This window comes from Gossypium hirsutum, chromosome D07 (genome assembly GCF_007990345.1).
Source record: "Gossypium hirsutum isolate 1008001.06 chromosome D07, Gossypium_hirsutum_v2.1, whole genome shotgun sequence".
Taxonomy (NCBI): domain Eukaryota; kingdom Viridiplantae; phylum Streptophyta; class Magnoliopsida; order Malvales; family Malvaceae; genus Gossypium; species Gossypium hirsutum.
Genome location: NC_053443.1, coordinates 5,429,357 through 5,450,302, shown reverse-complemented (window position 1 = coordinate 5,450,302; position 20,946 = coordinate 5,429,357). Strand labels below are relative to the sequence as shown.

The 20,946-nt window shown below is 34.0% G+C and overlaps 2 protein-coding genes and 1 pseudogene across 3 annotated transcripts; all 3 read left to right on the top strand.

Annotated features, from left to right (window-relative positions):
• The first annotated feature begins 900 nt into the window (after nucleotides 1-900).
• On the top strand, nucleotides 901-8,159 carry LOC107953597 (uncharacterized). The gene is made up of 12 exons (XM_016888950.2): nucleotides 901-2,465; nucleotides 2,764-2,898; nucleotides 2,982-3,126; nucleotides 4,298-4,567; nucleotides 4,843-5,104; nucleotides 5,466-5,632; nucleotides 5,749-5,859; nucleotides 6,270-6,321; nucleotides 6,402-6,511; nucleotides 6,605-6,733; nucleotides 7,124-7,213; nucleotides 7,377-8,159. The coding sequence occupies exons 1-12, from the start codon at nucleotides 1,063-1,065 to the stop codon at nucleotides 7,905-7,907; spliced, it is 3,405 nt and encodes a 1,134-aa protein (XP_016744439.2). The 5' UTR covers nucleotides 901-1,062; the 3' UTR covers nucleotides 7,908-8,159.
• LOC107953598 (pentatricopeptide repeat-containing protein At4g33990-like) lies at nucleotides 8,146-10,547 on the top strand (annotated as a pseudogene).
• Nucleotides 10,548-13,101: 2,554 nt separating this feature from the next.
• Nucleotides 13,102-19,445, top strand: LOC107953599 (chaperone protein ClpD, chloroplastic). Of its 2 annotated transcripts, XM_016888952.2 has the most exons (13): nucleotides 13,102-13,958; nucleotides 14,574-14,734; nucleotides 14,830-15,059; nucleotides 15,158-15,266; nucleotides 15,349-15,479; nucleotides 16,027-16,128; nucleotides 16,210-16,491; nucleotides 16,576-16,676; nucleotides 16,792-17,086; nucleotides 17,685-17,918; nucleotides 18,023-18,256; nucleotides 18,743-19,013; nucleotides 19,166-19,445. In XM_016888952.2, exons 1-13 carry the CDS (start codon nucleotides 13,315-13,317, stop codon nucleotides 19,204-19,206), a joined length of 2,835 nt encoding a protein of 944 aa, XP_016744441.2. In that variant the 5' UTR covers nucleotides 13,102-13,314; the 3' UTR covers nucleotides 19,207-19,445. The 2 variants fall into 2 exon arrangements, with proteins under 2 accessions (XP_016744441.2, XP_016744440.2); XM_016888951.2 differs by having other exon boundaries at nucleotides 18,743-19,445.
• Nucleotides 19,446-20,946: the final 1,501 nt, after the last annotated feature.

The window sequence follows — 20,946 nt, the reverse complement described above, 5'->3', positions numbered from 1 at the left end:
CTTACCACTCATGTAATATTTTTTTAGGGTTTGAATTTGACAATTTTTCTCAAATTGGGTTTGAATTTTTTTCCAAGTTGGACCCTAAACTTGGTAATTATTCCCATATTGGGGCTCGAACCCTTTTTTTTTCAAAGTTAGTCCATAAAAACCCTAAAGTTCAAGCTCCAATGGGGAATAATTGCCAAAGGTAAGAGTAACTTGGACAAAAAAAAATTAAGTCCTAATATGAGAACAATTGTCTAATCCAAGTTCCAATATAAAAAAAGTTGCTAAGTTCAGACAAATAGTGATTTAATATTATTTTTTATAATAAAAAAATCCTATTACTTTTGGATTTTAAATGAGGACTGCCAAAAGCCTAATGGACAATGCTTAAATATATAAAAGTTAGGAGGGAAAATTATATAGAGGTGTTTTGGTCCGTTCGGCTCGGACTCATACATGATATTAACATATATTATACTTTTTTTAACTTAACCGAATCAAAATGTGAACCTAACTTTTTTTTTTAAAATCTGTCCATATTTATAAATGGTTATCCTAAACCTATTTCATGCATGCTTATATTATTTTTTAAAAATTTTAAAAATATATATTTATATTATTTTTAATTTAATATTTAATAAATTTATATATTCTTATTTATTAAATTTTTATATATAATATGCCGTCTATATATATATATTTTGTATATATTTAAATTTTATATACTATAAATTATATAATATATAAAAATAACATAATATAATATAAAACATTACTAACTAAAAAAAATAGCTTAGGTTAGGCGAAACTTAAACATTGAATGTTGAGACCCGAGAACATCCTATGCCTTAATTTTTTTACTAAACCAATTTTTGAACATAATATTTTTCTCAAAAATTTTGTACATCCTTTCCCGCTTGGGCAGTTAGCTGGCCAATAAACAGTTGTGGTCATGAACAATGGTTTATCAGTTCAATCATTTTCCCTCTCAATTTCTTTTCTAGTATTTTACCATTTTTTCTTTCAAATTCCTTTTTTATCCCATAAAATTTACAATAAAATTTTCCCCTAATAATGCTTATGAAAGATTCATTTTTTCATTCAACAAACAAATATAAGAAGAGAACCGATGATAATAATCATCATTTCCCTCGCAAAAAACCAAAAACCCTGAAAAAATCAGCATCAGTTGAAGTTAAGAGCTTCGATGTCCCTTTGTTTTCTTCCAAAACCGGTTCTCCTATCGAATCCCTCCGCCTAGAACCTGACCGGCCTTACACTATTGGTCGAGCCAATGGTTCCTGCAACTTTACGTTCGGCAGTCGGTTCGTAAGTAAGCAACATTGCCAGATTTTATATGACAGTGTTGACCGTAAAATATTTATTCTCGATGGAACAATTTTTTCGAATGATTTTAGTTTCATTGTTAATGAATTTCGGAGAAGATTTTTGTTGTATGATGATGAATTGGAAGAGAAAGATAAAGAAGGGGAAGAAGTTTTAGGGTTTTCTAGGGTTAGGGTTTCTTTGAATGGGGTTTATGTGAATAAGGTTAAGGTTAAACGGGGTATGGTTAGAGAATTGTTTGCTGGTGACGAGGTTTTGCTTGTTTGTGGGAATGGAAGTGAGTGTAGTTTACGGGTTCGAGTTGGTTTTGTTATTCAAGGGATTGTTTTTAAAGAGGAAATAGTTTCCAAGTTGGATGAGGTTGCTAGGGGGACGCCACGGTCACTTGGGGCAATGGTTTCATCAAGACATTCCCAAGGAACAATGTCAAGTGGAAAGAGGAACAAAAGGGTTTTTGCCCTCCCAGCGAAGGAGATGAATAGAGGTTGGAATTTCTCTGGATCAAAATCTAGTGATGCTATAGGGAGAGCCAAGTTTATTTTAAGTCAATGCCGGAGTATATTGCACAGTGATGACCCCATCTCTTGCATTAGGAAATGTGACATTTTAGCTTCTGGACAGAGCATATTTCTAGGGTTGACATTAAGTGATAGGATGAAATGTGCAATAGGCAGTGAAGAAGAGGTTAGTAGCCGCTTTCCACTTTTCAGGCAGGAACCACAATCTTCTAATAAAAATGACAAACCTCTGCAGTCTAATTCATTTAGAAAAGTGGCAACTTCAGAGTTAGACCAGGATTTATTTGGTGATCCTTTACCTAGTGACCTTCCATTTAGTAAGGGGCCTGTTGAATGCAGTGGTGAGGACGTTACTGCCAAAAACAGGTGCGGGATGTCATTAATAAATGTTCCCGAGAAGGAAAATGATCCTGACGTTGATGGTGTTGGGACAAGCAAGATTTCATTAAACTATTGTTCAGCACCTGGGAAGATGTTTTACCTCAATCGCCTTGCTTATTCAGATAGTGGCTCACCAAATCACCATTCTGTTGTTTCCTTGAGAGAACTTCTATATCCTGTTAAAAGCATTTCAAAGATATTTATTGCTACATTTACAAGTGACATTTCATGGTAAAGTTTTTCTTTTCGTTTTGCTCTCCTTATATATTAGTCTCCACTGGCAAAAGTTCTCAGAATATCCTGTTTAGAGTTAGTTAGAGTTGCTATAACTACACAAGTTTCTGTAGAAAGTATTTTACATGATTGGTTTTATACCTTTACATATTTCTACACCAAAAAGAATGGTTAAATTTTTTTTGTGATACCATTGTGATAAATTGAGTTACATGTCTTTCCCCTCAATATATTGAAATTCTACATACTCTTCATGATAATTTCTGTATCCATACCTAATAGTCTTTTTTGGTAGGTTTTTGTTGCACTGTGAAATTCCTTGCCATCTGCCTGTAACAGTTGCTTGTCATAATGCTGAGAGATGTTGGAGCTCAAGCCCTGATGCCAGAATCTCCATACCCTTCCCTGAATTTCCAAACTTGGTTGCGGTGTAAGTATTTTACTTGAGCATATTAAAAGTTATATCGGCTGATACTGGCATTTTTCCCTAATTCTAATCCAACATTGTATTAGGTTTCCCCCTTTCCCTGAGGTTATCGCTTTTGGTAATGATCTCAAGAAACGGGGAATTGCTTGCCATCACCCAAAATTGCTTGTAGTGCAAAGAGAAGATAGTATCCGTGTTGTCATTACTTCTGCTAATTTAGTTGCAAAACAGGTTATTACTTTTTTTTATGTCAATTTGTTTAGTGATTTGATTTTTAACCACTCCCTTCATCCTAATAAACTTGTCACATTTGACTTTTGGTGGTAACAAATTTTCAACTTTGACTTATTTAAAATTTATTATTGATATACATTTTAAAAGTCTCAACGAAATAGTTTTTAGATATATTTTATAAAATTTAATTAATTAAAATATTTAAAATAATTGAAGTTAAAGTTAAAAAAAGTGATCCATAAAAGTCAACTGTGACATTGTAATTGGGACAGAGGGAGTATGTTTTATTGTTCTTTCTATATATTAAATAAAACATAGCTGATTCATGCAGATGTAAGATTTGTTTTCACGATTTAGTTACCTCAATATTTTCTTAATCAGAGTTCTGTATCCTGATGTTTAAACGGTGGTGGACTATATGATTTAGCCTACCTCCTTTTGCAACTAAATTAGTAGAAGTAATGACAACATGTATACTATCTTCCCTTCGCTTGTCCTGTGAAGAGAAAAAAAGTATCTGTGCTGTCATTACTAATGCTAATTTAGTGGCAAAACAGGTAATTACATTTTTTTGACAATGTCTAGTGATTTGATTTTTAACTATGTTTTTGCTGTATGTTAAATAAGACATGGCTGATTCGTGCAGATGTAAGTTCTGTTTTCATAATTTAGTTACCTCAATGTTTTTGTTTATCAGAGTTCTATCACGATGTTTTAAACAGTAGTAGACTATAATTTTTGGTTTATCTCCTTTTATACTGATGAAGTTCTCTATGTCCCTATCCCTTTTTCTCAAGAATGCATGTCTTATGCATATGTGTTCCTCTTCACCATAATAATCGAAGCCAAATTTTAGACAAATCACCTTATTCCTGAAGTTTGCTGATGCAGTAGGGATTTTTATTCTGTAAAAAGTAGACTTCCTCAATTTTTTGGGGTGGGATGTCAATTGGTGGGTTAAATTTGCCTGGATACTTGAGTATATTTGCTTGGAAAGATGTTATGTTGATTTCTCTATGAAAATGCTGGCTATTTATTTATTTTACTCAGAAAAGTGCTAGCTGTTCAATTTTTTGATGTTATTTGTTGTTTAGTTTTTTGATTATGCTCATATTGTTCTTGCTTAGTTCTTATTATTTATTTATATTAGCACTTCTGGATACTGCAGTGGGAGAATGTAACCAACACTGTTTGGTGGCAAGATTTTCCTCGTAGAAGGGAACCTGATTATTTGTCTCTCTTTTCAATTTCTTATGGAGAAATGAATAATTCAAGATCTGACTTCGCTGCTCAGCTAGCTGGCTTTATGGCATCTCTTATTGTTGATGTACCTGGTCGGTCTCATTGGATTGTTGAGTTGACTAATTATGACTTTACCAATGCTATGGGATACTTGGTTGCTTCTGTACCTGGAATGCATTCAGACAGAGCATTGAAGGTATCGTAACCCACACATTTAGCACTCTTCCATTCTTATTTTGTTCTGTGAAGTGGACTCTTGAATGCTAAGCTGGCTCACCTTTTTTAATATTGTTTTGACTATTTCCTTGTATAAAATATGAATTGGAATATATGGCATTCGTAAAGTATTGCTTCAATCTTAAGATGGAGGTAGGTTTTTGGTGTTTGTGTGACGAGCTAGTCCTTGGTGTTTTACATGTATTTTATATTTGGTTCAATGATAGGAAGAAGCCTTGTTTCCTATCATTTCAGGCTAATCAGATAACACCCTCATCATTGGATGCAAAGTTCCTTGGTCTGGTTGAAGCATCTGTGGTTGGTTTAAGCCACCTTTTTCGCACTACAGCAGATAGGAATGGTGCACAACTTAAGAAACTGGCGCTCTTTCTTGGCAAAACTTGTGAAAACGCAAATGGGATGTTAAATGTTGTTTTGAGAAGAAACACAAACATCCCTGCGGATGAGAATGCTGTGAGTGTTCTTGTTCCTAACCCTGATAAAATATCTTCAGGAGGTAAATTTCTGATAACTTGATTTAGACTTTGGACCATTTAAAAGTTAGTGCATGAGATACACTTTACATGGTATGGATGTATCAGTAGTTCCTTGGTTTAGTTACTTTAAAAAGAACTGAAACTAGTAGCTGCTTCATAGTTGAGATCATCTTTATTTATCGGAAACCTTGTGGATATGGAGTTATGTTGCTAACATGTTTATTGTTTACTGAGATTTGGTACTTTTGTCGACTTCAAAGTTTCATCTTAGCTACCACCATCGTGAACTTGTATAATTGTTGTAACTGTTTGAGGTTAACACAGCCATTTGTTGCTGATGCCCTTTTCCCCTCATTATGTTTCTTGTTGTGGCTGGCATAGATTGCATTCAACTTGGTTTTCTGCCGCGGAATGTCGCAAAATGGGTTTCTCCGTTATGGGATATTGGATTTTTTGAATTTCATGGATATGTATGTTGTGAAGAAGCCCTTACAGCTACATTTGGTGGGAACAACAAGAAAGTACAGTTGATACTGCATGTGTTACAGGCATGGTATTTTGGCTATTTATTTGAGATGCTATCATGTTATATAGCTTGTGGTATCACAGATGGTATCTGTTCTTATTTGTAATGAAGCTATTTAACATGTTTTGATTTGTGTAGGGGCCAAGTTTTTTAGATATGTCAAAAATGATGCAAGATCAAAATATTGCTGCATTATGCTCTCTCATTGCTTCAGTTCAGAGGTGTACAGGCCTTTGGCGACTTCAAGAGGTAATGAACTTAGTGGCTTCATTCCAAATTATAGTCATGTTTCTATGAATTTCATTTTGTGCATTATTGTAATTCTAGACTGCTGGTGTTAATTATATGTCATTATTACTTATTATCGCAAATCTGTATTTCAAAATACAGTTTCATGCTGTATTTGTATGTTAAAACCACTAAATGATTACTAGCACTTTTATAGTTGCTTGTTTCTACAACATTCAAGCTAGCAACATGATTGTTGAATCTTCATTTCTGGTCAGTGTCTGAAATAAAAAACTTCCCTGCATTTTGGTAGATACAGTCATACGGAATGAAATAATTAATCGTATGATGTATCTCTATGAGGTTATATTACTTGGAAACATTTGATAATTATCTTAAAATCTCTTTTTTTTTCTCCTGTTTTTTTATAGGTTTTAGGTCAATACAATTGGCCTGAATCACAAGAGTCTGATTTCATTTATGGTAACTTTTTCTTCCCTTCAAAATGTAGCAACCTACTTGTCTTATTATTAGTTTTGTCTGATATATCTTTTGTTTTCAAGGTTCATCCTCAATTGGTTCATCTGTCAGTGCACCGTTTCTAGCTGCTTTTGCCGCATCTGTTGGAAAGAAATCATCACAAATTTTTGATTCAGAGGAGTCTGATCCAGAGGTAACTTACATTGATTTGGTATTATGCATGAAATGTTGAACATCATGCTCTTAAATATGTATGTACACACAGTAATATGGGGTTACTTGACAGTGGGGCTGCTGGACTACTAGTCAAGAATTGAGAAATCCATCCATTAGAATTATTTTTCCCACCATTGAGCAGGTGAAAAATGCATGTTCTGGCATCTCTCCTTCAAGGCGAATTCTTTGCTTTTCAGAGGTAAGGTCTCTGTTACCGTGACCTCAGTGTGCAGCTTTTCTTGACAAGTGTTTAAATCCTAGGTTGACCAAAAGAACCATGATTCATCTCCAACTTCATATGAAAAGCATTACTAGTGGTAGAACATATGTTTCTTCCTTCCTAGAGTGCAAAGGTCTACCAAAACTATGGATTAGAACTCAGTACTTAAATGATCTAAATCTAAATGGTTGGCAAAAGTCTGTTGACTTGGGACTATAAACTGATGGTCCAACAAATAGGGATATGTTAGTCTTCAAAAAGGTAATTTGTGTCAAGTTGTAACAACTCACCTTGTCCCTATGTGTAACAGTTGTAATTTCCTGGATTTTTTTTTTCACACTTCTGTTAATCCTACATTTCTTTGTTCAGAAAACATGGCAAAGATTGAGAAATGTGGGTATACTACATGATGCAATTCCTTCTCCCTCGAATAGAGTAGGGCATCCTATGCACGTAAAGGTAATTTATCTGCTTTTTGAATGATCAGAAAATTTCTTGAACAAACAATTCAAACATCTGGAGCCTGTTTATATTAGCATTGTTTCTTCACATTGCCAAATGCTTGCACAATTCAATGTTTTTAGGGGAAAAGGTTAATGAATAAAATGCAAATTCCAAGCAGGTGGCACGGAGGCGCTTCTGGTCCAAGGCAAGCTCATCTTCATCTGGTTGGGTTTACTGTGGGTCTCATAATTTTAGTGCAGCTGCCTGGGGAAGACCTATTTCCAGTTCAGTTGGGATAAAAGCTAGTGGACTTGCTCAGACCAACTCCACTTCAAGGCTTCACGTCTGTAACTATGAACTTGGTATCATATTTGTATTTCCTCCAATGGAGACCAAGTGCATTGCTAACCAAAATAGAACGAAGTTGGATGATGTTGCCTTACCATTTATTGTGCCTGCACCAAAATACGGGCCAAAAGACAGACCAGCAACAGCACAGGCTATGAGGGAGGCATTAGCTGAACTTTCAGAACGAGAAGCAAAGAGCCTTGCAGAAGTAGAAATTACGGAAAATATGATGGAAGAGGTATCAGATGAAGACGACGAGGAAGTAAACGAAGCAACTAATTATGTCGTAGAGGAGAAAGAAGAAGATAAAACATATGCCGAGAAGCTCTGGAGCCAGGTTGACTCATCTCAGAGTTCTTGATCCAGCCTCAGCATCCATTATAAACTGTAACATACGAGATTTTTATGGCCAAGACATTATAGATCCCTTGTCTAATTCATTATGTATCATATATATACTGTAAAAGGAAAAAGAAAAAGACCACAGCCTAGTGCTTTTATTGTAGGAATATGAATTACATGGATCATGAGATCCATTTTGTAAGATTTTGATTGTTCATACCTGTTGTACGAATTGCTTTGATCTTCACTTTGAAATTATGCGTTGCCTAAACCCTTCTTATCTACATTTATTCAAATCCACATATGCCTTCAGTTCATTTCTTGACTTGACAGAGAACGTTTACAATGGGCTCCTTGATATCTGCAACAGCTTGGCTTCACTCAAACAGGTGCACTCTTCTCTTACTATTTCAGGCATTATCAATTATAATTCTCATTTGGGTGCTCAAATTATCATAAAAAATGCCAAATTTGGTGAACACAACAGTGCTCACTCATTGTTCGATAGTATCCGTGGTGATAAGCCCTATTCTTTTCTTTGGAATACAATGATTCGGGCATATGCGAATGGTGGTTGCCACGTCGAAGCGTTGGAGTTATATCCTCGTATGCGTCCCAATAACTTGATACGGTGGCGATCTTGACCGACTGAGAGAATAGAGAAGAAGAGAGAAAAGAGAGATCGGAGAAGAGAAACACAGTAATTTCATTCCATAACGGAAGGCATAACCACCCCCATTTCCACATTGCTGTTTTAATGGCTGAGAAAGTCGTTGCAACAATTGAAATACAGTTAGCTGTTATCTCGACAGCTGGGCTAATAAAACGCCCGGTTTGACTTAAATGACTTAACTAAAACGCACCCGTATCACTAATACAAAACGCCCCGTACCGACTCTCCCAAAATTCACCGTATAACTAACAATTCTAACATTAAAACGCAACTAATAACAGAATTTCAAACTGGCCCTTGACATAACTACACTTTTCGATTTGTTCTTAAAGCATGCGCTTCAAAATCCTTGGTTCTTGAAGGGAAAGTTGCTCTTGAGGATGTTATAAGAACTGGGTTTGATTTGGATTTCTATGTGGAGGCTGCTTTAGTAACCATGTATGCAATGAGGGATATTCAATAAAATGCCAATGAGGGATCTTGTTAGCTGGACTGCCATGATCACGGCCTATGAACAGGCTGAACAGCCGGATAAGGCTCTTCTGTTGTTCCAACATATGCAACTTCACGGTGTTTTGTCAGATTCAGTGACAATTGTGAGTGTTGCCTCTGCTGTTGGTCAATTGGGGCTTATCAAAAGAGCTAAAATAGTTCATTCTTATGCCATTTGTAATGGTTATTTAAAGTATCTCTCTGTTGGGTATGCAATTATTGCCATGTACGCAAAATGCGGCAATGTGAGCTTGCCTCGACTGGTTTTTGATTTGATGGAGGAAAGAGATATTTCATGGAATTCTATCATTTCAGGATACAGTCAAAATGGCTTGTTTCTTTCTGAGGTGATGTTGGATTCTGAGGCTTACACTAATCCAGTGACAAAGTTGATTCATGGTTTCTGCCTGTGCTTATTTAGGCTCTCAACATCTACGAAGGAAATTCCACGGTTTTGTTATAAAAGGATTAAAATCGATGCAAATCTCTGCAATGCCCTGATGGATACGTATGTTAAATGTGGAGATTTAGACACTGCTACCAGGTTATTTAATGATATTCCTCATACAGAAAGGAATATCACTTCATGGAATGTGCTGATTTCTGGGTATGGCATGCATGGTTATGGGAAAGAAGCATTGAATCTCTTCTCACAAATGCAACAAACAGGCATTAAGCCAGACCATATTACTTTTACCTCTGTTATCCGCCTGTGGTCATGCCGGTCTTATCAATGAAGGGAGGAAATGTTTTTGCAGAAATGAAAAAGCACTCCGTAGGCCCCCGGGTGAAACACTATGCTTGCATGGTTGATATGCTAGGCAGAGCTGGATTACTCAACCAAGCTTTCGATATGGTTCAACAGATGCCGATACCAAAAAACGATGGTGTTTGGGGTGCTTTGCTTTTGGCTTGCAGAATTCATGGGGATACAGAATTAACTGAACTTGCCGCAAGAAACTTGTAAGAACTTGAACTGAAGCATGCCGGATACTATATACTAATGTCAAACATATATGCAGCTTCTAACAGATGGCCAGAAGTAGTGAAGTTGAGACAAAATATGAAAGATATAACATTGAGAATTCAGCATTCAGCGTGGTTGAGCTCGGTAATGAGGTTCACGGCTTCCATTCAGCTGATTGAGTGAATCCATACTGGCAAGAAGTTTATAAGAAAGTAGAGAGCTTGGCAGCTGAGATTAAGATGGCAGGGTATGGTCCGAACCTTTCATGAGTCCTGCACGATGTGGACGATGAAGATAAAGAGCATAGTCTAAACTGTCACAGTGAAAAGCTAGCTATGGCATTTGGAATCAAGAAGATTGATCCAGAAATGAGTGTTCAAGTTACAAATAATCTACGCATCTGCAATGATTGCTACTCAGCATTCAAGTTTGTCTCTTATGTTTATGGGAGGAAGGTGGTTGTTAGGGATGCATATAGGTTCCATCACTTTCAAGATGGAACTCGCTCATGCAATGATTATTGGTAGCAACCAAGGCTGAACTCATGGGCGAAGACATAGGGGTAGGCAGACGCCTTGGTCCCTCAAAAATGGTAGATTTACCATTTAACTCCTTAAAATTTTTATGAAATTACATATTAGTATAATGGTAAAATTATACTTTAGCCTCCTAATAATTTATGATTCTTGTCTGGCCCCCTACAGTAATTTTCTAGCCTCGTCCTTGGCTGAATGGAGACGAAGACAAAAGGGGCAGGTAGAAGCCTTGGCCCCTCAAAAATGGTAGATTTTCATTTAACTTCTTAAATTTTTATGAAATTATATGTTAGTATAATGATAAAATTACACTTTGAACCCCCAATAATTTATGATTCTTCTCTGGGTCTATAAAGCAATTTTTTGACTTTGTCCCTTGCTGAACCCTGCATCTCAGCTTTTTGAGTTTTCAATGTCTTAAAAGGTGCACTTTTGAGTGAACTTGAACAGGCAATTTAATCCCTTAACTTCCTTGAAGAGCTGATTCTTGGAGAGGATGAACTGGTTGAGCTGAATTTCATCACTACTCAATTTGGTGCTTAGTTCAGAAAGACCTTAGCCTATATATATAAGTTGGCGATATTATGGTTCTATTCTTGGAAATGAATTGTGAAAATCTTACTTGAGTGATAATTTATGTTAGGAATAATAATGAATTTAGCCCTCAATATTTATTTATTTTGTTAATTTGGTATTTATTTTTTTAGCTAAACTTAATCATTAACCTTTAAAAAAAATAGTCAAATCGTAATTTTTAATAGAAATGCTAACTAAAATATGAATTTTTTAACGATGTTGGTGTGACAATCTGTATGATGGTTCACATATACTTCATGTTGACATGATACTATTTATTTTATATGCCAAGTCAACAAAAAACTTTTAATTTATAAAAACTTCAAAAAAAAGTTGCATTAAGAACACATGATTGTCATGCGGATTGTTACGTTTAAAAATTTAACATTTTAGTTAGTATTTCTATTAAAAAATAAATATATAGATGTTAAAAATTTAACTCTTTTTTAAAAATTGATGATCAAATTTGACTCTTTTTAAAAAATAAATGATCAAATTTAACTAAAAAATTTTAAAAGTCAAAGTGATAAAATATATAGATGTTAAAAGATAAATTTGTCATTGTATTTTAATATTCTATTGAATGGTAATGAATAACCAATAAGTTATTGATCTAGTAACAATAACTTAAATAGAATAAATGTAAGTATATAAATGCCTAATAACTTAAATAAAAAATTTTAAATAATCTAATAATTTTTTAAAATTATTTTTTAGTCCAATTTGATACTTATATTTGACAAAAATATATTTGGGTATTCAAAAGTAATAGTGTTAACTTTTTAGTATTTAATTCGATTTTTAAGGTTGATTTGGTAAACGTTAATTGCTAATATTATTAGGTTTGAATTTTTAATGATTTTGATAATAGAATAAATTTAGTATCAATTGTGAATTTGTTTAATTTTACATTTAATTTATTAAGTACAACCATATGTGGGTAGTTTAATTCAGACTTTAAGGTTGATTAAGAAAATTAATCGGTAATATTATTAGTTAATTATAAAGTTTCATCAAATTAACTCTAAAACCTAAAGTAAATAATAAAAAGATAATATTATTATTTTCATGTTTCAAAATAAATAACTCTTGCCAAATATAAATATCATAAATTAAATAAAAAATTAACACAAATATCAAATTATGTATTCAGCTTTTCATAAATCGAAAGATTGGTACAAAGTTGACTTCAAGGAAGATTCTGAGCCCAAAACCAACCTCAACGGTGCACCTTGCGCCGATTCTCGACGGTGCCAAAAGTTTTTGGCTATGTCAGGCAAGTACTTTGGCACTTTTGTCTCTAAACAAAACAACCTTTGGAAGATATATTCTTTGCTTGTTTTACTTCGGTGGGGTGACTTGTCCTAAACCAAAGGCTTTTACTAAAAAGCAGGACTTTTTTATTTTCTAAAAAAAAGTTAAATTCTGCTATTATTCTTTATTTTTGTAAAATTATAGATTTAGTCTTTATATTTTAATTTGATTAAATTTAGTTATTGTATTTCTTGGATCGGTCAATTTTAGTCTTTGTATTTTTCAAATTTTAAAATTTTAGTATTGATCCAAACAGTAGTTATTAAACCTATTTGTTTAAATTTAGTCACTAGTTTTGTACTATGCGTACATTTATAAATTTAGTCTACATTATTCGATGAATCGTTCTAAGTTTTGAAATTTTAATTTTAACTTAAATGATGGTCGTTAATCTACTAATTAAATTTTTAATGAGTAATATATAAAAATAACAAACTGACATAATGTTATATATATGATATTATGTTTGCCGTATCAAATTTTAATGAAGTTAATGTTTATCATCTGGTGAGGACTAAAATTTTAAATTTTGAAAAGTATAAAGAATAATCAAATTAAAATATGAAGCTAAATCCAAAACTTTTGTAAAGTACAGGGACTAATAACAGAATTTAACCTCTAAAAACACCCATTTTTTGACCAAAAAAGAAATGGTGGTTTGACGTGTCAAGCCTACACTTCCACTCCATCCCTTTCTTCCTCCTCTCTTTCCTTCGACAGCACAGCCAAGAAAATATCCTTCAATTTCGATTGGACGTCATCTCAAACTCAACCTATATTTTCTCCTTTCTTCTCTTCCTTTTTATCCTTAATGAAACTCGTGTAGCTTAAGACAAAACTACCCACAATTTTTTGTCTGGAAAAAGATATGGATGTCTTATGTTCTTCTTCATTAGCAATTCATTTACATTCACGTTCCATATTTCCTTCATCACCTCCACGTTTCCCCTTTCGTTTCCATCGAACTTTTTATTACAACAATTCAATTTATTCTTCTTCTTCAAGTTCTTGTTTTGGTCTCTCAATCTCTCGTTGTAATAACTTTGTTCACCATGTTAAACACCCTCATTCTTTTAAAAGAAGAAAACCCATTCAAATTTCTGCTGTTTTTGAGCGTTTTACAGAACGAGCAATCAAAGCCGTGATCTTGTCACAAAGAGAAGCCAAATCTCTTGGTAAAGACATGGTTTTTACCCAACATCTTTTGCTGGGTTTGATTGGTGAAGATCGTGACCCTAATGGTTTTTTAGGGTCAGGTTTGAAAATTGAGAATGCTCGTGATGCTGTTCGTAGCATTTGGCAAAGTAGTAACCATGGTGAGGATTTGGGTAATAAACAACAAGGATCTATTGTTTCTTCAACGGATGTACCGTTTTCCATAAGCACAAAACGGGTTTTTGAAGCTGCTGTGGAGTATTCAAGGACTATGGGTTATAATTTTATTGCCCCTGAACATATTGCTATTGGTTTATTCACCGTTGATGATGGAAGTGCTAGTCGTGTCCTAAAAAGGTTTGTTTTTTTTTCCCTTTTAAAATGAACAATTTTTATTTTTATTTGTTAATGGAACATATATATATATCATTAACATGTGCTGTATTGCTCATGAAAAGCTTGGATTCCGTTGTTTCATTATGATATTCATGCAAAGGGGCATAGTTCTTACAATTTAAAGAACCATTTGACTTTGTTTAGATTTCTTATGTCATTAATTTTGTATAAAATTTGATTGTGGAGACAAGTTATTTGCTTGGTTTCTGCCAAGTGATCAAATATGCACGAGCATTTTCATTTTGGTCTGAAAGACGCTGCAAGTTTCATGTCATTAACTTTTGTGCTGAAAATCTCAGATTGGGAGCAAATATAAGCTTCATAGTATTTGATAGTTAATTCAGAAGCTCATGAAAAAGCATGAATTTTGTTGTTTCATCATGATATTCATACAAAAAGAGCATAAGTTCTTACAATTTAAAGAAATTTATGTCATTAATTTTATATAACATTTGATTATAGAGACAAGTTATTTTTGCTTGGTTTTTCTGCCAAGTGATGCACATCTGCATGAGCATTTTGGTCTAAAAGACAAAACAAGTTTCATGTCATTAACTTTTGTACAAAAAATCTCAGATTGGGAGCAAATATAAATCACTTGGCAGCTGAAGCAGTCATCAGATTACAAGGGGAGCTTGCAAAAGATGGTAGGGAACCTTCATTATCATCAAAAAAGATGAGTGAAAAATCTTCATCTGGTAATGCTGCTGTTTTGAGGTCCCCTGACAAGACAAAAGGTAGAAATTTGATCTAATCCTTATCTTTTTGTATAGTTATGTTTTCTTTTAGAATAACAGAAGGTAATGCTTTGTTCCTCATATGTAATTGTCAGGGAAAAGTGCTTTAGCTCAATTCTGTATCGATCTTACAGCCCGTGCAAGTGAGGGACTTATTGACCCTGTTATTGGCAGAGAGACTGAAGTTCAAAGAATTGTACAGATACTTTGTCGCCGAACTAAGAATAACCCGATTCTTCTTGGTGAAAGTGGGGTTGGTAAAACAGCCATTGCTGAAGGACTTGCGATTAGTATCGCACAAGCAGAAATCCCTGCATTTCTTTTGGTCCGCCTCTTCACAAATCAATCCAAATGCTTCTTGTCATACTTCTATTGAGGTTGTGTCTTCGAAGTGTATTGATTTATTGCTCTTACTGTGCACAGAATAAAAAAATAATGTCCTTGGACATAGGACTGCTCATGGCCGGTGCAAAGGAGAGGGGAGAATTAGAGGCACGTGTTACTGCTTTGCTAAGTGAGACAAAAAAATCAGGTGCCTACAATGAGGAGTTGCTTTTCCGAGAGCTGGAATCTATTTTATTGTTTCTCTCATACTTGGTATATCTGTTCTTCAGGTAATATCATTCTTTTTATCGATGAAGTCCACACGCTTATTGGATCTGGTACGGTTGGCCGTGGAAACAAGGGATCTGGTCTTGACATTGCGAATCTATTGAAGCCTGCACTTGGTAGGGGTGAATTACAGGTAATTATTTCTCAAATTGTAATTTTCACATAGAACCTAATATGCCAAAAACATAGGCATGATGTTTACTGCAGTTATTGAAGATGACATATAAATTGGTAAAAGTACCATGGAGGTTCCTGTATTAGAAGTTAGATTGCATTTTACCTCATTTACTCAAAAAATGGGCAAGTTAGCCCTTCTATGTTAGATCAAAGAGTAAATTGGTCCTTTTAGTTAAAGTTTTCATTCATTTGACCAGTTTTTAACAACAGAAATGAATGAAATTTTTAATAGAAGGACTAGTTTGCTCTTTGATATAGCGTATAGAGACTATTTTGCCCAATTTTTATGTAGAGGGGCCTCCATGGTACTTTACCCATATAAATCAAACAATAACATCTTTAACACATCTGGATTACTTCTTGGAATGAAAAGGTGGGACCCTTTTTCCTTCTAACGGAGTCCGATCCCTTTTCTCGTAGAAGGCTTTTTTATAGGAGTAGACATTGTTTTCTTCTTAATATGGTGCATTTCTTTATCAAGCACTAATAAACATCTTTTGCAGTGCATCGCATCAACAACTATAGGGGAATATAGGACCCAATTTGAAAAGGATAAAGCATTAGCACGAAGATTTCAGCCAGTATGGATCAACGAGCCAAGTCAGGTTGTTTTTAATCCAATCTATACTAAAAGCTACTATCTATTTCCCTCTTTCCTTATTTGGATGTAATGTGCTACCTGATAGGAGGATGCAGTCGGGATACTGCTTGGTCTACGCGAAAAATACGAATCTCATCACCACTGCAGATACACTTTAGAAGCAATCAATGCTGCTGTGTACCTATCAGCAAGATATATTCCTGACAGGTATCTTCCTGATAAAGCAATTGACCTCATTGATGAAGCTGGTAGCCGAGCTCGTATTGAAGCATTTAGGAGGAAAAGAGAGCAAGAAACGGATATTCTCTCAAAAGCACCTAACGATTATTGGGAAGAAATTAGAACTGTTCAAGCCATGCATGAAGTGGTAATATCTTTGACCTTGTGTGTACGTTAGCTTCTGATGTGCTTTAAGACCCTAACCTCCTTTCGACAATTCTGTCATGAATAGGTCATCGCCAGTAGGTTGAAAAACGATGCTGGTGCTTCTGGTGTGGATGATTCCAGTGAACTCCTAGAATCTCCTTTGCCTTCTACTTCAGAGAACGATGAGTATGTTCCTTTTCTTTCTCTTGCCGGGTCATGTTGAAGGTTAGATATATTAGCTTCTTGGTCGTCTAGGCTTTGTCCGGTTTCTAACTAATTTTTTTCGAGGTGATTCTTTCAGACCTATAATGGTGGGGCCTGAAGAAATTGCGGCAGTTGCTTCGATTTGGTCAGGGATACCAGTGCAGCAGCTCACTGCAGACGAAAGAATGCTTCTAATTGGCCTTGATGAGATGCTTAAGAAAAGGGTTATTGGTCAGGACGAAGCTGTTGCTGCCATTTCTCGAGCTGTTAAGAGATCCCGCGTTGGCCTAAAGGATCTTGATAGACCAATTGCTGCAATGATCTTCTGTGGTCCAACCGGGGTCGGCAAAACCGAATTAACAAAAGCCTTAGCAGCATGCTATTTTGGGTCGGTAAGGCTCCATGCTATTCATTCCTTTTCTTTATTTGTCCCGTTAATTTACTTATGAGTTGTGTAATTTTAATATGTCCTAGATGGTAATGTCTAAGGTGAGATCTTATTATAGTGGGATATCGTGGAATCCTTTTAAAATCAATGGTTGAAATAAACAGGTAGAAAAAGATATACTAATCCATTGTTGATCATGATGGAGGATTTGCATTGAGAAATGTGAATTTACCTTTTAATGAATTCAACCGATTTCAACACTAAAGAAAGAGAAAAACTGATTTCCAGAGAAAAACTAACATATTCGGCAACCGATTTAACAGGTTCCAGGTCACCAATACAATTTTTTAGTTTTTGACATGGTTTGATCAAACAGTTACGGTCTTTTCATTTCTGTCTTTTAACCAAAGCTGTTGATATTAAAAGGATTCCACTGGAATCCGCTATAATGGAATTAATGATTCCACCATCCTAGATACTAGGCACGAAAGGGTACCCGTTTATTTGAAAATGTTATGTAAGGTTTGTTTTTTGGTAATGTAGGACTTGGCCCCATAACACTAAGCTATCTTTTCTTCCGTCCTCTAATGCCATCATTGCAGGAGGATGCCATGCTTCGATTGGACATGAGCGAATACATGGAGCGACATACAGTGAGTAAATTAATAGGATCACCCCCTGGTTATGTCGGTTATGAAGAGGGAGGTATGCTTACGGAAGCTATTAGAAGACGACCGTTCACGTTGTTATTGCTCGATGAAATAGAGAAAGCCCATCCTGATATATTCAACATCCTTCTCCAACTGTTTGAAGATGGTCACCTCACAGATTCACAGGTTCGTTCATTGTAAATTGAACTTGTTGGCGACATTATCATCATCTATACGCGGCTGATATTAGTTGATTATCGATGTCTCTCATTTGAGATTCTGTTAATCAGGGTCGAAGAGTTTCTTTCAAGAATGCATTGGTAGTGATGACGTCGAATGTGGGTTCTTCTGCGATTGCAAAGGGTAGACGTGGCTCCATTGGTTTCTTGCTCGAGAATGATGAATCTTCTTCGTATGCTGGAATGAAGGCTCTGGTAATGGAGGAACTGAAAGCATATTTCCGTCCCGAGTTACTCAACAGGATTGATGAAGTAGTTGTCTTTCGATCTCTTGAGAAACTTCAGGTTTGTGCCTTTTTGTTGATTAAAGTTAAGTACCCTGAAGGCCTTCAGATTGCATTTTGCTTCCTCTATTTAAAAAATAAGCAAATTAGTCCCTGCACATTAGATTAAAGAGCAAACTGATCATTCTGTTAAAATTCATCCATTTCTACCTTTAAAAATTGGTCTTGTATGTTAGCATGAGGTACATGTAGCATGCCATGTGTTACTCTCTAGTTATTCCGTCAGCTACATTATTTTTTAACCGTATAAATGGATGGAATTTATAACAGAAAGGACCAATTTACTCTTCAAACTAATGTACTGGGATTAATTTACTCATTTTTTGAGTAAAGGGTTAAAATGCAATTTGACTCCTAGTCATATTTTGTGTGCCCCTGAGGTCCATGCTACATAAATCTCTATCACTTCGAACTTGAAAATTTACCGGGATCTCGGATTATGTTATACCAATATGCTGTTGGTCACATCTATCCGGTTTCTTTTCAGATGCTCGAGATTGTAAACCTGATGTTGCAAGAGGTTAATGCTAGACTCGTGTCACTGGGAATCGGTTTAGAGGTGTCTGAATCAATCAAGGACCTCATTTGTCAGCAAGGCTACGACCAGACCTACGGTGCACGGCCCCTCAGGAGGGCGGTTACCGCAATAGTCGAAGATCCCCTAAGTGAAGCCCTCCTGGCTGGAAATTACAGTCCCGGTGAAACAGCCATTATCGATCTTGATGCTTTAGGAAACCCCATTGTTACAAGTCGATCAGATCGGAACATCAGCTTGTCTGATACAGCATCCATCTTCTAGTTGCTTATTCCTAGTACTGTACAATTCCCCGAATCTAATCCGAAATCCGGGAATTCATGTAATTAGGTTTCGAGTTTCAATATCTGCAACCCATTGTTACAAGTCGATCAGATCGGAACATCAGCTTGTCTGATACAGCATCCATCTTCTAGTTGCTTATTCCTAGTACTGTACAATTCCCCGAATCTAATCCGAAATCCGGGAATTCATGTAATTAGGTTTCGAGTTTCAATATCTGCAACTCATTTCTCTATTCTCTGGTTACAATATATTATTTGATGATGTAAATAATGTAGGAAGATTTTTTGGGCAGTTTATGGTATATATTTGTACACAAATAAACCTTCAAGTTGTTAAACTATACATATGGAGTATATATTTCATTTTCTCATCACTCTTTGAACTTAATCAATTTTTAAATATTTATAAATAATAAATAATAAATAATAAATGTGCATTTTATGATTGCATTTCACATAACAAGTATTATATCATTTTTTATTGTTTCTATATTTTTGTCATTATAATAGAAAATATCTTCCATAAATGATGTATGGACCATGATCTTAAATAATTTTTCATTTAAAATAAAATTATTTACATTTATATTTCAACAAATTAATTGTAGATTTAATAACATAATATTTACTTTTTATATGGATTTGTCCCTTATTCTCCTACTTTTCCTATATTCAGAATTTAATTTGTTTTATTCTTAATTTTTAAGAATTTAATTTCTCTATTTTTTTAGATTCAAAATTTAAATTCAATTGTTAATATTGTTAAAATTCATCCATTAAATTTGCTATTATGACATTTTAAAAATGATATTGTAATAAATATTAATTTAACAAAAGAATTTTAATAGTATTAAGGATTGAAGTTGTTGCATTTTTAAATCCAAAAAGTAGGATTAAATTCCTTAAAATAAAAGTAAATGGATTAAATTCCAAATTTACCAAGTGTACATAAACTTCGAGCATATTTTAACCTTTAATGAGTGAATAGTAATTTGTTTTGGATTTGGTTAACTTGAGATCAAACTTTCTTTATCCAAGCTTGGTTTAGGTTCGATAGAGTGCATTTAGTTGGACGATTAATATTAAAAAATTAAAAATTTATAAATAAAATTATTTTTTAATAAAAAATGTTTCTTTCATAAAATTAAAATTTTATGTTAATTTAAGTTTTAATATTATAAGTTAAGCAGACAATAATTTAATTGTGAGAGAAAGAAACAAAAATTCTAAAAATGATATATTAGTAAATTTATTAAGTAATTTAATTAAAATAAAAATAAAATACTACTTCTAAAAGGTTTAATATATAGATTGGCCCCTAAACTTGATAACTTTTCTCACATTGGCCCATAAACTTTTTAAAAAAATTATTTTATTTAAAATAAAAATAAAATACGATTTTTTGAATATATTTTTATTTTTATTTTTTTGTAATTTTAAATTTTTTGGATTTTTTTTGAATTTTTATAATTTATAATATTTCTTAAAAAATTTAAAATTTTTTTAAATTTATTTCAAAAATTTAAGGTTTTTAAAATATTTTAAGAATAATTAAAGATGAATCCATGTCACCAACAAAAAAATGAATCCATGTGTTGTCTCTTTATTTCTTTACATGCCATCCCATACTTGTCTACATCAACATATTCTTTAAAAAAACTATGTTAGTATAGAGACCAATCTGTGTAATGAATGCCAACATTAGAGATCAATATGATCTAAAAAGAAGATTATGGGTCAATGTGAAAATATTTATCAAGTTCAAGGGTCAATTTATATATTATGCCTTAAAAAAACTAATGGAGGAGCCAATAAAAAAAAGGGCTAAATTTAAGGGTATATTAAACTTTTTTTAAAAATAATTATCTACTT